This window comes from Oncorhynchus mykiss, chromosome 13 (assembly GCF_057628025.1).
Source record: "Oncorhynchus mykiss isolate SJ-2025 chromosome 13, ASM5762802v1, whole genome shotgun sequence".
In the NCBI taxonomy this organism is placed as follows: domain Eukaryota; kingdom Metazoa; phylum Chordata; class Actinopteri; order Salmoniformes; family Salmonidae; genus Oncorhynchus; species Oncorhynchus mykiss.
This window is the reverse complement of record NC_143034.1, coordinates 53,205,797-53,223,517: the sequence shown is the minus strand read 5'-3', so window position 1 is coordinate 53,223,517 and position 17,721 is coordinate 53,205,797. Positions and strand designations below refer to the sequence as shown.

Sequence of the window (17,721 nt, the reverse complement as noted above, 5' to 3'; positions counted from 1 at the left end):
TCAAATGGCATTATGTGCAAATAGTTAAAGTACAAAAGGGAAAATAAATAAACATAAATATGGGTTGTATTTACAATGGTGTTTGTTCTTCACTGGTTGCCCTTTTCATGTGGCAACAGGTCACATATCTTGCTGCTGTGATGGCACACTGTGGAATTTCACCCAATAGATATGGGAGTTTATCAAAATGTGGTTTGTTTTCGAGTTCTTTGTGGATCTGTGTAATCTGAGGGAAATATGGGTCTCTAATATGGTCATACATTTGGCAGGAAGGCAGGAAGTGCAGCTTAGTTTCCAATGTGTCAAGTAATTCTCTTTTTGTTTCCTCATGATTTGGTTGGGTCTAATTGTGTTGCTCTTTCTCTCTCTCTCTCACTCTCTACACACACTCTGATTCTCCCTTCCACTATAACAGTTCCCCTCTGGCTGTTGACCCTGTCCTGTTTAACAGTGGCAGGCAGGCAGCCAGCCCCTATCTCTTATCAGTCCTGACCTGCAGTATTAAACCCACACCAGCCCTAGATCAATAGCCATGTATTTATTGGATTGTGTGCCCTGAGGAAGACAGGCTGCAGCCCGACAAAGAGGCACACCTGAGCTCCCCCCCTCCCTCAATCCTTCTCTCTCGCTCTCTCTCTCACACACACACACCACTCTGTTTGGGGTTTACATCCCCTCCCTCCCTCCCTCATTCACTGCGAGAGAGAGGGAGGACAGAGAGAGAGAGGGATGGAAGGAAACAAGTTTTGAATACAAATGAGCTTCTCTCTAGTGGCACAGATACCACACATCCCTCTCTCTCTCTTACTCACACACGAATACACAATCTTCCACACACGCTGCCTCTCGGTCTGTATTGGAAGACAGCGCAGCACATGCAGTAATTCCCGACACTTAATTGATTAGCCCAGGCTGCTTATTTGAAGTGGCTAATTAGAGGGGGAGTGTGTCGAGTGTGTGAGGAGGGCTGGGGAGTCGCTAGCGCTCTTTATCTCCGTGCGCGTGTGTCTGTCTGAGGAGCTCCAGTACCACGCTTCACTCTGGAGCATCAGGAGGAGGAGAGAAGAAGAAGAGAAGAGATAGAGAGGCAGCTGGGTGGGGAGATTTTCACTACACTTTCCCTCATCTGATATGGCCTCCGCGTAGGAATCTGGTGCCACGGCAACAGAAGAGCTAGGCAGCAGCGAGGTGTCTAAGGTAAGAGGAGGGTGATGGGTTTTCCTCTCCTCCGTCTGTTTTCCTCTCCTCTGTCTGCATGGGTTGCAGTATGAGGAGCATTAGCATGCTAACATTGCGCTGTATGTCAATGGTTCAGATTGTGGTCTGATGCAGAGGCAGTGAGAGTGTTTTGGTGTTTATGTGGCGGTGAGGAATGTTACATCATGGTATTCCCCAAAGGGAAGCTCTAATAACCTAGCGTTCTGAAATCCTATTAGGGTCCCCCCCTACCTACACCGCCCTATTAATAGCGTGAAGTGGGAGGGGGGGGGGGGGTGTATGCATGTAAGTGAAGGTGTGTGTGTTCATGTATTCTGCACACATGATATCTGCAGATTCAGCATGTGGTCTGGTTTGAGTGAAACATGTCTGTCAAGAGCAAGGCACACGCACTCAACATACTACCATCCTGCATGCTAACTACACATACCTTGGTAATGCACCAAGACAACAGTGCAGTGATTAAAGGGACTTGGACTGATCTCTTTGAACGTGATTGGTTATAGGAGAGTATTCAGCAGCACAGGATAGCCATACAAAGGGTGAAAGAAAGAAGCAGACAGTGCCATGTAAATGCTGCATTGGGCTGTACAAACACATTGAATATACTACCTTGTACCTCTCTGAGTAGTACTGTGTCAGGGGGATGGCTACATTCAAGGATGGAAGGATCAACCAGACTGCCATATACAGTGCCCTTCAGAAAGCATTCACACCCCTTGACCTTTTCCACATTTTGTTATGTTACAGTCTGAATTTAAAATTGATTAAATGAAGATTGTTTTGTCACTGGCCTACACACAATACCCCATAATGTCGAAGAGGAAATACGTTTTACCATTTAATAAAAAATGAAAAGCTGAAATATCTTGAGTCAATAAGTATTCAACCCCTTTGTTATGGCAAGCCTAAATAAGTTCAGGAGTATGCATTTGCTCAACAAGTCACATAATAAGTTGCATGGACTTACTCTGTGCGCAATAATATTGTTTAACATTATGATTTAATGACCACCTCATCTCTGTACCCCACATATACAATTATCTGTAAGGTCCCTCAGTCTAGCAGTGAATTTAAAACGCAGATTCAACTACAAAGACAAGGGAGGTTTTCCAATGCCTCAAAGAAGGTCACATATTGGTAGATGGGGGGGGGGGGGGGGGGGGGGAAGCAGACGTTGAATATCCCTTTGAGCATGGTGAAGTTATTAATTACACTTTGGATGGTGTATCAATACACCCAGTCACTACAAAGGATACAGGCATCCATCCTAACTCAGTAGCTGGAGAGGAAGGAAACCATTCAGGAATTTCACCATGAGTCAAATGGTGACTTTAAAACAGAGTTTAAAGGCTGTGATAGGAGTAAACTGAGGATGGATCAACAAGATTGTAGTTACTCCACAATACTAACCTAAATGATAGAGTGAAAAGAAGAATGCCTGTACAGAATAAAAAATATTCCAAAACATGCATCCTGTTTGAATACGAAGCGTTATGCTTGGGGCAAATTCAGCACAACAGTTCACTTCATATTTTCAAGCATGGTGGTGACTGCATCATATTATGGGTATGCTTGTCAACGGCAAGAACTAGGGAGTATTTTAGGATAAAAAAGTAATGGAATAGATCCTAGAGGAAAACCTGGTTCCGTCTGCTGATAGACTACTTAGACAATGGGAGACAAATTCACCTTTCAGCTGGACAATAACCTAAAACACAAGGCCAAATATTCACTGGAGTTGCTTACCAAGACCACATTGAATGTTCCTGAGTGGTCTAGTTACAGTTTTGACTTAAATAGGCTTGAAAGTCTATGACAAGACTTGAAAAGGGCTGTCTAGCAATGAACAACAACCAACTTGACAGAGCTTGAGGAATTTAAAAAAGAGTCATGTGCAAATATTGTACAATCCAGGTATGCAAAGCTCTTAGACTTACCCAGAAAGACTCACCGCTATAATCGCTGCCAAAAGGTGATTATAAAATGTATTGACTCAGGGGTGTGAATACTGATGTAAATGAGATTTTTCAGTAAATTTGCTAAAATGTTTTCACTTTGTCATTATGGGATATTGTATATATGGGTAAGAAAAAAATATTGAATCCATTTTGAATTCAGGCTGTAACAACAATGTGGAATAAGTTCAGGGATATGAATACTTTCTGAAGGCACTGTACATTGTACTTTGCTCTTGTATGTTCATATAGAATATTACAATATATATCTGTGCAGTTGTAATATATCTGTGTGTAGTATCTCTCAGTATGTTGTAGAAATAGCTGGACGTGAAGGCAGCCGTGATCCAGATTGTAGTGTCCAATTAGCCTTTGTGTCCCCAGGCGGTGTGTGTCTGTACATGTGCCTGTGCGTGTGTGTCGCACGCGTGCATGTTCGTGTGTGTGTCTGAGGGAGGAGAGTGGACATATGGTTTCCTGGGCTCCTCTCCTATGACTGTAGATTCAGATCAGCAGGATATTGTATAGTTCTCCTCCTCCTCTGTGTCAGCTAACTAGTCACTAGTCTATTCATATTAACAACCTCATCCTCATCCTTTCATTCACTTCACATGTCCTTTCCTCCTAACCCCCATCTCTCATTCTTTTTCCTCCCTCTCTCTTTCCCTGGTATTTTCCTCTCTTCCCTCAATTTCTCTCACTTTTGTGTTTGTGTGTGTGTCTGTGGGCTGCAGTGTCTCAGTGATGACAGGCTGGCTGGGCTCTCTGACGGATGGCAAGCCAACAAGATCAGGACTCCTGTCACCCTGCCTCCCTTTCAGATCAAATCCAGCTGGACTCACACACACGCACACGCATGCGCAGGCAGGCATATGCTAACAAACAACACTCTCTCTCCTATCTCTGGGTAAAATTGCCCTTGGTGTCCTACTTTTATCTTCCTCAACAAATCTCTCTCTCCTCCCTCTCCTCCCTGCCCACCCAAAAGGTTTCTACAAAATGCTACATCTTTTCTATTCGGTATGTAGCACATGTGGACACAGAGGCTTTCTCTTTGACAGACACTGTTCCATCTCAAATAGCAACACCTGTGTTCTGACTTTCTCTCATCCCTCCTCCTGGCATCCTGATCTTAGGGACGTTAGACACCTGGCCGTCCCCCCCAGGCTGCATTACACTGCCCATCAGCTGCTGGGATCAGTAGAGCAGGATCACCAAAATATCCTGTGTGAGTTTCCCTTACCTGGTGCCTTAGCTTGTTCAGTCACAGCTACACGATGTTTGAGAGAGAGATATTTCTAAAAGCAGCCCTGCTTCTCTTCGTTCTCTCTGCTGCTAAGAGCCCAGTGTCATTCCTTATTCATCCTCACAGCCTATTCTCTGACATCCTGCCAGACTGACTGTCAGTGAGGGGAGGCACACAACACTAATTTCCTCCGAATAGAGGTCGATCTGACAACGCCCAGGAAATGGGAACTCTCACAGACCTGATCCAAGCTATAGGATCTTTTCAGGAGGAGTTCTGGTACACAGAGGTTGGATGGTCGTAAGAAGGTCCCTGCGTTTCACCTGACCACCTGACTCGCAATAGCCTATGACTAGGGCCTGTAGTTGTTCCTGTAGTCAGGGAAAACCCCAGGTCCCAGCTCAGGAGACTCCTCACTGACTGAGCACCATGTCCAGTTTGCATTGTTCCTGTCTGTCCCTTAGCCCTGCCTTGAACCGACAAGGCTAGCTTGTTGTATTCTTCCCCTCAAGGTAATTCTGCTGGGGATACAGTGTATTTTTATTTTACTTCACCTTTATTTAACTAGGCAAGTCAGTTAAGAACAAATTGTTATTCTACCAAAAGGCAAAAGGCCTCCTGCAGGGACGGGGGTGGGATAATTTTTAAATATATATATATATAACTATAGGACAAAACACACATAAAGACAAGAGACACAACACTACATAAAGCGATACCTAAGACAATAACATAGCAAGGCAGCAACACATGACAACACACCATGGTAGTAACACAACATGACAAGAACATGGTAGCAACACATCATGGTAGCAGCACAAAACATGGTGGAAACATTATCGGGCACAGACAACAGCACACAGGGCAAGAAGGTAGAGACAGCAATACATCACGCAAAGCAGCCACAACTGTCAGTAAGAGTGTCCATGATTGAGTCTTTGAATGAAGAGATTGAGATAAAACTGTCCAGTTTGAGTGTTTGTTGCAGCTCGTTCCAGTCGCTAGCTGCAGTGAACTGAAAAGAGGAGCTACCCAGGGATGTGTGTGCTTTGGGGACCTTTAACAGAATGTGACTGGCAGAACGGGTGTTGTATGTGGAGGATGAGGGCTACAGTAGATATCTCAGATGGGGGGAGTGAGGCCTAACAGGGTTTTATAAATGAGCATCAACCAGTGGGTCTTGCGACTGGTATACAGAGATGACCAGTTTACAGAGGAGTATAGAGTGCAGTGATGTGCCCTATAAGGAGCATTGTTGGCAGGCAAATCTGATGGCCCGAACGGTAAAGAACATCTAGCCGCTCGAGAGCACCCTTACCTGTGGTGTAAAGCGTGTAGACATGACATTGAATGAGACATGCAGACAGAGGGTTGTGCCTTGGTTGGAATATAGTCTAATTCAGTATAGATGAGAACATAAATGTGATTATGCAAATGTCAAGAGCATATTTCTAATCTAAGACTACTTTGCATCATTACAATATGCTATTTCCATGTTGTGTTGTGTCTTGGCTGGATTTATGTTTATTCTAACTCATAAAGGTTCCATTCATTATAGTGGCATTCAGTGTTAGACACAATCTGTATTTTCATTTCAGCACTGACTCATCAGGACTGAGGGAGAGGCTCATTACTGCACACTGATAGGCTTATTTTATACTATTTAGTTGTTTCTTTGTGTTTGTTGAGGAGAGTGGGAGGGAGTGTGTGGGTGGGGGGGTAGGGTCTTTGCACTTTGTCTCATGGCCACAGAGGTAACATGTAAACAAAATTGTCATTCTGTATAAGAATATCAAGACCCATTGTTCCATCCAACGCTACATTCTTGTCATGGGATAAAACTTAAATGTTATACTTTGAGCTTGGCCTCAAGCTGCCTTTAGATCAAGACAACTCTTACTGACCTGGAACGCTCTTTCCTTCACAGGTGTGAGGAGAGAGAGAGTGCTGGAGAGAGGACAGGAGAGAGAGAACGAGAGAATGATGGCGGCGGAGGAGGAGAAGCCGGGTTTGAAGAGCAGCAGCTCCATAGTTCCCTGCTTCTTGTTTGTTGAGGTGAGTTGCCAAGTCTTTCTTTTCCTGATTGGCTAAAATGACACTACTGGGAGGAGCTGATGGACCCTCTGGCTCCTCATGGGTCCAGTAGGGCCTCTTCATGCTGGTTGATGATATCTCTTTATGGGGAATTTCCGTATCCCTTAACCTTCCCCATATTCAGTTTCTCACCCCCCTCCGCTCCGCTCAGAGCTCAATGAGCTCCATTCATTCTACTACTTGACCTCAATTGGCTGTTGTCTGCTGTCCAGCAGCCAGGGAACACTTTCTCATATTTAGCTTCAGTGGAAAATGTTGTAAATACTGTCAGCTCAACACACATCCACCTCACTGCCACGGTCTCTCTGCCACGGTCTCTCTGCCACGGTCTCTCTGCCACGGTCTTTCTGCCACGGTCTCTCTGCCATGGCTGAGACTGAGTAACATGGAACAAGTGGGTATAAAATAGTTGTTATAGTATGTAATCTGTTCAGATGGAGCTTCCTGTCTTCACACTGCTACAATATGTGATCTCTGCTTCCTGTTTATATGAGTCTTTGCATCTGATCCATTGAAGAATTTAGTGATATCACAGCTAACTGTGTTTTGGATAGGTACTGGATGCTCTGCACACACTGTCAGGCACATGCACACACACGTGCACGCACGCACGCACACACACACACACACACACTCACATACAGATCACAGGCGCACACACACACGCACACAAAGGACAGGGTCTCTCCCGTAGGCGTGTCCCGTATTGCTGTGGGAGCTACATTACTCAGAGGGTATTGAAGGTCTCAATGCTGTTAGTTTATAGTCCACAATAAAGGCACTCCCTTAGTCCACTGTGCCATCCCTCATACATATTTAATGTGAGGTGGAATAGGTGATATTTGAGGTACAAGGTGTTCTGTGTCATGTGAAATATGTGAGGTCAATATATGAGGTGTGATGTATGACATGTAAGGTGAAAAGAATTGTAGGAGGAATGAAGTGCTACATACCTTGTGGTATTCAGTACAGTTGTAGTGATATGTGGGATTTGTGGAATCATAATGTGCAATATGTGAGGTAGCAGTGAGTGAGTGCAGAAGATGTGACAGTGTGGTCTGACTGAGACCCAACCATTTTAGCTCCCCTCTCCCCTGTCCCTCTCCCTGTCCCCCTCCCCTCCCCAGCGGTGTGTCACAGACAGACAGTGATTTAGACTGAACCAGGACCTGCTCTTTTATTTAGACTCACACCTCATCAGCCCGTTTCCATGGAAACCAATCAGCTGGATAAATGTTCTGTCTGTCTCTCTCTTCTACCTCCTTTCATCCACTACCTACCCTCTTATGCAGGCTTTAGCCTCTCTCTCTCTCTCTCTCTCTCTCTCTCTCCCTCCCTCCCTCCCTGAAAGTCATAGACATTTATTAGATATAGATATCTCCTTCTGTCTCTTCTATCTGAATGTGAATTTCAACATCAATAGCGCTTATACGGATCACTTTCTCTCAGCACTGGGTTGATACAAAAGATGCATGGAAATGCCATTGTCAGAACACAGACATGCTTTTAGGAAATAATCCACTGTGTGTGTATAAGTAATCAGGTGTAGCAGAGAACTCAGCTTTTGGGTTGTAAAGGCCACATTAACATAAACAGTTATCCAGACCAATGGAGGAGGAAATACAAAGTCCCCCTCCATGCCCCTCTGATATCTTTGGATGTACTGCTATTGGACAGCCGGTGTCATGTGATTGGGGTGTGTGGTGCGTCTTGTAACCTAATATTGATGTGTCCTGTCCACACAGCACCATGTATGGGTGGTCACAGATTCAGTTTATGAAGTGTGGGAATGTGTTTTGTATAATGGCTGCAGCTGCAATATGGAAGCAGGAATAACCTAGCCGAATAGTTGGAAACATCAACTTCAATGAACCAAAACTTAAACCATAAAGAAGTAGTCAAGTAATATGCTCTACACACACTCTACTCTAACATTTTAAAAAGCAACGATAACTGATTTACTCTCAATGTTTCAAATGTTTTATTTGGACGCTAAATGACCCGTTCTGTTCTACATGGTGTGCTTTCCCCTCTTATCAAACATGTCCCATGTTTCTCAGCCACTGTTCTGGACTGAATGGTTATGAGTCAGAATCACGTTGGAGATGTCCGTGACTGCAGGGGTGTTTAATGTCTTTGGCATGAGCAGTACTCATAATGAGCAGTACTCATTTGTGTTTGTGTGTGGGCATCATCTATCTCTCACCACATGCAGTGTGATGGACCATTCCCCTCGGCGTTCCATGGGAGGACTCTATAGGACTCTATACCCACCAGAGGGCACTGTTGATGTACTGTTAGGGCTTTCAGAGCTGCTTTTGGAAGCTCAGTAATACTGTTTCGTCGTGGTTTTGTGTGTCCAACCAGAGTCAATTTGTCTTTATATCCTGCTAATGTTTTATTTAGCCAATGAAGCTCCGTTTTGTTGTGTTAGTTTATTCACAGTAAGGACAAGGAATGGTAATGGTGACAATTTACGGTAATGAATATTCCACATCTGTCCATTTGAAAACGAGTTGCCTTCATTTTCATAGAATTTTAATTATTGTTCAGAAGAACACACACACACACACACACACACACACACAGCCTCATTAACACTTTAAATAGGTGAAAAAACACCTTTCCTTCTCTTTTGCTTCCTCCGTCTCTAAAGATAACCCCAGTGTGTGATGGTGGGTAACACCTGTCGGAGAGAGTCTTTCAAGTGAAGTGCACAAAGAACACACACACACATATTTTTTTTAGAGTGCTGTGATCAGCTGGAGCCCTAAGACACAAAGAAAAACGGACTTTTCCTTTGGTTGCCATCTGGTAAATGTTCATTAAAGAGCTGCCCCTGCTTTATGTTTTGGCCTCTGAATCAAAGCAGGGAGAATGCACTCAGCACTCAGCACTCAGCCAGCCAGCCAGCCAGTCCAGCTTGAGCACAGTGTTTTCAGCAGCTCTGCACTGTGGAAGGGAAAGTAGTAGTTCAGGTAAAACAATGAGAGAAGCATGAATGACTGGTGAAAGACTTTGCGATTCGGAAGTCCCTATTTCAGAAGTATTTGGACAAATTCATTGTTTGTTTTGCTTTTGTTTCAGATTATGTTGTACCCAATAGAAGTGAATGTTTCATGGAATTAATTCTGAATAATGATGAGTGAGAAAGTTACAGAGGCATAAATATCATACCCTCCAAAAAGTATGTATTGGGGGTGTGGTCTTTGTGCCTGTCATATTTCAGTTTTTTATTTCTAAGAAATTTGCATATCACTGCAGAATGCTGTGGTAGCCATGCTGGTTAGGTGTGCCTTGAATTCTTAGTAAAGGTGACATTCTTTACTGTTGCCTTGTATTAAACATTTTATTTCAAATACAAAATGCTGGAGCATAGAGCCAAATGAAACTTTCTAGCTTCACTGTCCAAATAATATTAATAAATACATAGGGGAGTGTATATTAAAGGTGGATTTACATGAGTAAAATATGTCTAGTGAGATCTATCAGATTAGCAACTTTTCTATTTACACAAGCCTTTCATGTGGTGTGGCCAAAGCCACATTCCTGCTTCATGTGGGAGTGTAGCTATTAGCATACTGTTAATGTCATTGTATATGGACAAACAAAATGAGGATAGCAATTCAAACTATACAGGAGCTTCTCATCTAAACCATATTGCACATAGTGTTTCAGGCTTGATTAACGCAATGATTCACAAATTTGGCTAACAAAGCAAAAATGCTGCCTACTGGTATTGGTGTAATTAAGGTAATTCTTGCATGGACATGTGGTGTGGGAGAGCTGTTGTCTTTACACTGTACCATTCAGAGGGCGGTATGTGATGTAGATTTCTTCCACACTACCTCTGGAGCTAGTGTGGGAGACATTTCTTAAAGAGAGATTTAAATTGAGAGCATGTTGACGAGCTGCATCACCGCTTGGTATGGCAACTGCTTGGTATGCGACGGCAAGGCGCAACAGAGTGTGTACGGCCCAGTACATCACTGGGGCCGGGCTCCCTGCCAACCAGGACCTCTATACAAGTCAGTTTCAGAGGAAGGCCCTAAATAATGTCAAAGACTCCAGTCACCCAAGTCATAGACTGTTCTCTCTGCTATCGCATGGCTAGCAGTAGCGATGCACCAAGTATAACTAGTTAGTCTGGCTAGCTATATGGTTACCTATTTAACTATCTGCATCAACCCTTTTTGCACAAACTGTTTTTGACTCATCTCATACACTGCTGCTACTTTTATCTATCATCACATCACTTAGTTACTGGTTATATGTATATATCTACCTCAATTACCTCGTACCCCTGCACATCCACTCAGTCATTCTAAGAGGCTCTAAAACATTCCTGATTGAAGCATTCCACCATTTTGCATTCAATAAGTTTTTTTTTGTTCATTTTTTTATTTCACCTTTATTTAACCAGGTAGGCCAGTTGAGAATGAGTTCTCATTTACAACTGCGACCTGGCCAAGATAAAGCAAAGCAGTGCGACATAAACAACAACACAGAGTTTCACATGGGATAAACAAACGTACAGTCAATAACACAATAGAAAAATCTATATACAGCGTGTGCAAATGAAGTAAGATTAGTGAGGTAAGGCAATAAATAGGCCATAGTGGCAAAATAATTACAATATAGCAATTAAACACTGTAGTGATAGATGTGCAGAAGATGAATGTGCAAGTAGAGATACTGGGGTGCAAAAAAGCAAAAATAAATAACAGTATGGGGATGAGGTAGTTGGGTGGGCTATTTTCAGATGGGCTATGTACAGGTGCAGTGATCTGTGAGCTGCTCTGACAGCTGATGCTTAAAGTTAGTGAGGGAGATCTAAGTCTCCAGCTTCAGTGATTTTTTTGCAATTCGTTCCAGTCATTGGCAGCAGAGAACTGAAAGGAAAGGCGGCCAAAGGAGGAGTTGGCTTTGGGGATGACCAGTGAAATATACCTGCTGGAGCGCGTGCTACGGGTGGGTGCTGCAATGGTGACCAGTGAGCTGAGATAAGGCAGGGCTTTATCTAGCAAAGACTTATAGATGACCTAGAGCCAGTGGGTTTGGTGACGGGTATGAAGCGAGGGCCAGCCAACGAGAGCATACAGGTCGCAGTGGTGGGTAGTAAATGGGGCTTTGGTAACAAAACAGATGGCACTGTGATAGACTACATCAAATTTGCTGAGTAGAGTGTTGGAGGCTATTTTGTAAATAACATCGCCGAAGTCGAGGATCGGTAGGATAGTCAGTTTTACGAGGGTATGTTTGGCAGAGTGAAGGAGGCTTTGTTGCGAAATAGGAAGCCGATTCTAGATGTAATTTTGGATTGGAAACGCTTAATGTGAGTCTGGAAGGAGAGTTTACAGTCTAACCAGACACCTAGGCATTTGTAGTTGTCCACATATTCTAAGTCAGAACCGTCCAGAGTAGTGATGCTAGTCGGGCGGGCGGGTGTGGGCAATGATCGATTGAAGAGCGTGCATTTAGTTTTACTAGCATTTAAGAGTAGTTGGAGGCCACGAAGGAGTGTTGTATGGCATTGAAGCTCGTTTGGAGGTTTGTTACACAGTGTCCACAGAGGGGCCAGAGGTATACAGAATGGTGTCGTCAGCGTAGAGGTGGATCAGAGAATCACCAGCAGCAAGAGCGACATCATTGATACATACAGAGAAAAGAGTCGGCCCGAGAATTGAACCCTGTGGCACCCCCATAGAGACTGCCAGAGGTCCGGACAGCAGGCCCTCCGATTTGACGCACTGAACTGTATCTGAGAAGTAGTTGGTGAACCAGGCAAGGCAGTCATTTGAGAAACCAAGGCTGTTGAGTATGCCGATAAGAATGAGGTGATTGACAGTCGAAAGCCTTGGCCAGGTCAATGAAGACAGCTGCACAGTAATGTATTTTATCGATGGCAGTTATTATATCGTTTAGTACCTTGAGCGTGGCTGAGGTGCACCCATGACAAGCTCGGAAACCAGATTGCATAGCGAAGAAGGTACAGTGGGATTCGATATGGTCGGTGTTCTGTTTTGTTAACTTGGCTTTCGAAGACTTTAGAAAGGCAGGGCAGGATGGATGTAGGTCTGTAACAGTTTGGGTCTAGAGTGTCTCCCCGTTTGAAGAGAGGGATGAACACGGCAGCTTTCCAATCTTTAGCGATCGCAGACAATATGAAAGAGAAGTGGGTGATTGTTGTCGCTGTAGCCAGCTGTCAATCAATCTTCTGTGAATGTGGTCTCTTAGTATCACTTTGTCAAAGTTCCCCATCCTTTTAGTGTTTCATTTATAATCCCTCATTTGGGATTAAATGTGTTTCAAAACATAGAATATGTGGAAACACCTTAAGCAGTTGGCTGGATAACTTTCTGCACTCCCCTTTCTCACTCTAGATTTCCATACACCCAGTTCTAATATGGTTACATGTCTAAGGATATTTCAATATTTCAATTTAGAACCCAACACCGCAGCTTTTACTGCTATTCCTGTGTAATTCCATATTTATAAAGGACCTGCAATGTAAAGATTTTATAAGCCTTCATTCACATCATTTTCAGGTTAGTGTGTCTACACTCGTAAGAAGCAGGAACTGTGATATGTGCTGTAGCATTAATGTATGTGTTTTTGCAATGTAATCAGTGTAATGTGAGTACAGGGTCTCCTCCCTGGTCCCACACTATGAAGGGGTATGGATCTGACTAAATATTTACACCCAGTGATTCAGGCCCCCCTGTGTGTTGGTCTGTGGGTCTGTTTACCAGCCATTATTACCCAGTTTACAGCCCCACCCATCCTCACATAGTGTACGACAGAGGCATCACTGGGACAAAAGAAGAGCTGTACTGAAAATAGGGCGAGAGGGATTTCATGACAAGAGGGGGAAATCAGAGGAGAGTTGCATAGCGGAGAAGTTACATGGAAAAGAAAGAGTGGTTGGGAGAGGGAGTGAAGATTGAAAAGCAGAAACAGAGAGAAAGAGATATTTCAAGAAGGAGCCCTAGAGATGTTTTCTGGAGGACGATCTAAGCTCAGCTCACATCTCTCTTTTGTACCCATTCTACTCTCCCCCTCCTCCACTCTTTCACACAGATCGGTCATCTCTCTCTTCCTCTTTCTCTCTTCCTCTCTCGCACTTACTCGTTCTCCCTCTATCTCTCTATCTCTCTCTCTCTCCCGTTTCTCACACACACACAGCCCTGAAAGCATGCCAAACTACCAACCTCTCCATGCTACAGTACCTCTCAGATGCCATTTTCACTCTCCTCCATCTCTCTTCACTCACCCCCTCTCAACCTTTCTCTTTTCCTGTCCCTTCCACTCCCCCGCCATCCCGTCCTCTCTTTCCTCCCTCCATCCTTGTACACCTCCTCTTCCTCTGCTTTCCTTTCTTCCTCCCACCACTGGGATCTGTACAGACCCAACAATGCACAGTGAGACATACTTCCTGTTAATTTAATCTCCCATCCCTCCTTGTCCATCTATTTTTCCTCCTCCATCTCCGTTATTTTGCTCTCTCATGCTTTCATGCTCTTTCTCTTTCTGTCTCCCTCTGTCTCTCTCTCCGTCTCTCTCTTTCTCTCTGTCTCTGTCTCTGTCTCTGTTTCTCTCTCTGTCTGTTTCTCTCTCTGTCTGTCTCTCTCTCTCACACACTCACACTCTCTCACACTCACACTCTCTCACACTCACACTCTCTCACACTCACACGTTTCTATTGACTAGTATCTGCTCTGTCAAATAGTCACATGATCAGCTGCTGGCTGGCAGAATGAGCAAAAAGTACTATCTCTAATGTTGCTAGCTATTCAACATGTGGGTCTGATAGATGTTGAGATGGATCTTATGAAAGAAATGAAGAGAAAGGATTGAAGAAAATTAAGAGTATAGATTGATTGAAGAAAAATATCTCCATTCTAGCCTCACTAAACTCCCATTCAGCTCACCTGTTTGTCTGGCACAGGCCTGAGATCAGGATTAGACCACAGTCCTGCCAACTCTACTGTAGTCTGTAGTTGAGCTATAATTAACACTGACCTGCTGTCAGCTGCATGGATGGGAACATCTACCTAGGAGAGATTTGGTTGTTGACACACAATAAGAGTATATTAAGTTGTATGTAATGAGGGCAACACCAACTCCTTAGACTGAGGATGCCAGTGACAACCGTCTCTGTGTTGTTGCATCGTGTCTTATAGTGTGGAGGGCAGGAGTGATCTCTCTTCTCCACATGCATTGGTCAGTACCCTGGAGAGGGGTGTGTGTTTATAAAGGTTACACAACATCCATTTGAGCCCCCCTCCCAGCCCACTTTACAGTCAGTTACAGAGGAGCCTCCCAGCTCAACATGTGATTCAGCACACACCAACACACACACAAACACTTGTATGCACATAGGGTAAGGTAAGCAAGTTGAAGGGAATTTTCTTTAATCTACACACTTAGTGAATCATACAATCATCTGTTATTGTGCCCTCTACCCTCACTGTTGGACCTGGTCCTTAGTGAATGCTATTTTTGTGACTGTAGAGGGGGAGAGAGGGGACTTCTGCTGCTACCACCACCACCCCTAGTCCTGCACCTGTTCCCTGCATTCCCCCTCCTCTCTCCCCATGTCTCCTGTCATGTCTGGGCGGTTCAGTGTAGCGTGTGTGATGGCAGTAGAGTGGAAGGCTGTTGGGGGCTCTTAATGGACAGCATGTGTTTGACGTGGGCCCTTGTGCCCAGCTCTCCATCTGAACCCGCCCACCCCACCCAGCAAAACACAAAACTGCTCTTTCAGAGCACACTGCTTTAGCAGCACCAAGGGACATGGCTGTTCCTCCTGAGAAAAATATACTGTACGTTGAGACAAAACTATGTACAAATATTTCAGCTGACCCTGTGTTAGAGTATGGTGGTCAGTGGTAGTGAGCATCACGCTACACAGTCTTGTCCACTCAGCATGGGAGTCCCTCTGTAAAGTTGGGGGGTGAGGTCTGTCAGCAGAGCTTGGAGCCATGGAGTAAGGTTAGACCGTGTACTGTAAAATGGAGGGTGAGAATGCATCATACATGGAGGCAGAGAAAAGCACTTTGAAAAGCAAACGGCATCTCTACAGATGTAGGATCTTAATTTCCTCATTCTTTTGATACCGATAATTTTTCTGCCCAGCAGGAAATGCAAACTTGCAAAGTGTATTTGAGTCTTAAAAAGGCTTCTAAAGTGTGTCATTTCCACTTAAAAATGTCAGAATTGATTTTCTCTAATGAAAAAATGGATCAACCCCTACAAAAATGTCCACATAATGATTCACATTTTCTGTTGCTGCAGGATTATATTCCTGCTGCAGAAAACTGGCTCAAATTAAGATCCTACATCTGTAATCCCCCATAACATTCATAAAACATCATATAACATACATAGGTTGTTTACAGGCCTGCTTACACATGAATGGCAGGCACACAGGTCAGGAATAGTATATTATGTACTCTTTAGGGAGATACACTGAGTGTACAAAACATTTGGAACACGTGTTCTTTCCATGACACACTGTAGACTGACCAGGTTAATCCAGGTGAAAGCTATGATCCCTTATCGATGCCACTTGTTAAACCCACTTTAAATCAGTTTAGATGAAGGGGAGGAGACAGGCTGAAGAAGGAGTTTTAAGCCTTGAGACATGGATTGTGTATGTGTGTCATTCAAAGGGTGAATTGGCAAGACAAAATATTTAAGTGCCTTTGAACGGGGTATGGTAGTAGGTGCCAGGCGTACCAGTTTGAGTGTGTCAAGAACTGCAGTGCTGCTGGGTTTTTCACTCTTCACCGATTCTTGTGTTTACCAGAATGGGCCACCACCCAAATAACATTGGGCCAGTATCCCTGTGGAACCCTTTCGACACCTTGTAGAGTCCATGGCCCAACGAATCGAGGCTTTCTGAGGGCAAAAGGAGGTGCGACTCAGTATTAGTAAGGTGTTCCTAATGTTCTGTACAGTCAGTGTCAACAGCGTGCCCTTACCAATCCAGTCTTGATCTGAGTTCTTGTATCATTATTATAGGGAACATGGATTACAATATTTTTTTTTAGTGAAAGGGACAAAAGAAAAGATTTGGGATTACACCCAAGGATTAGGATTAGGATGTGGAGTTAGGATTATGATACATGTTTTATCTGGAAGCTTGGGGTGAGAGTGATGGAGTATTCCCTGAGTTTATTGGCGTAGTCTAAATGGTGTCTTCAAGAACTTTATGTCTTTCTGGTCTGTCCTGAACACAGATGTACAGCTATGAAATATTCACCACAGTTAAAGCATTCTATGCTAGAGAACAGCTGGGAAAATACGAGGGGAGGAGACGTGGAGAACAGTGAAACCTGAGGGGAGACTGAGGGGAGAAAGATCATTTTAGGAGGTGAATCAGGGGGTTGAGAGAGGGGAAAGTAAAAGGTTAAGATTTGAGGAAGATGAAGAAAGACAGGGACACGGGACATGTTGAAAGGAAAAGATATACACACAATGTGAAATTCCTAACTTCATACTTAAGCAAGGTGGAACAGTATTTTACGAAAAAGGCAAAATGTCTTCCTGTCTGTGTCATTTTGAATACTGGTGCTGTGAGGATGTGCATGACAGGTCAGCCTTTGTTAAAAAGGGTAACGACAGGGTAACTGTGTTCAGCAGTGTGGGTGTCACGACTGCTACTCAAACTGTGGTCATTGAAGGTAATGACAATTATGTCCCCCTGTGTTTGAGTGCTACAATGCAAGATCCCAAGCAAGAAAAGTATCTCTCTGCGAGGGATGCAGGTCATTTTGAAACGATTCCACCACAAACAACACATAACAGCGCTAGAACAACACTAAAGTGGGACTAGCTAGCACAATAGCTCCCTACAAAACACCTGATCAGGAGAACATAGTTGTATAACTGTACAACCACAGTCAGGATGCCTGAGCGAATGTCCACTTGCTTAGGCTCGGAAACAGAATAGTTTCAAATGTATTGCTTTTAAAATATTCAGTCTTCTGAAGCATGCTTAATGAAGAGGACACACTGTTCTAACATTCATCATCACATTAGATAGTCTCTGGCCACGACCCAGAAGTGTGTGACTAAGAATAAAGGAAGGGCTTTCTATTTGGGCGCTGCGCTCTGCGGGTGGTCCTCTGCTAGGTCCACGTCAATTAACACTTAATGATCTTAGAATAGAGGAGAAGAGGTGCCTGTCACTCTGCAGTG

The 17,721-nt window shown here is 43.9% G+C and overlaps 1 protein-coding gene across 3 annotated transcripts in view; it reads left to right on the top strand.

Annotated features, from left to right (window-relative positions):
- Positions 1 to 724: 724 nt before the first annotated feature.
- Positions 725 to 17,721, top strand: part of LOC110486489 (phospholipid phosphatase-related protein type 5) — a 58,251-nt gene continuing 41,254 nt past the window's right edge. The window contains exons 1-2 of one of the 3 annotated variants that reach the window (XM_036941201.2): positions 725 to 1,197; positions 6,350 to 6,477. In XM_036941201.2, the coding sequence (XP_036797096.1) occupies positions 6,403 to 6,477 (75 nt within the window). In that variant the 5' untranslated portion in view covers positions 725 to 1,197; positions 6,350 to 6,402. The remainder of the gene's footprint in view (positions 1,198 to 6,349; positions 6,478 to 17,721) is intronic. The other 2 variants (XM_036941203.2, XM_036941202.2) reach the window with 2 other exon arrangements.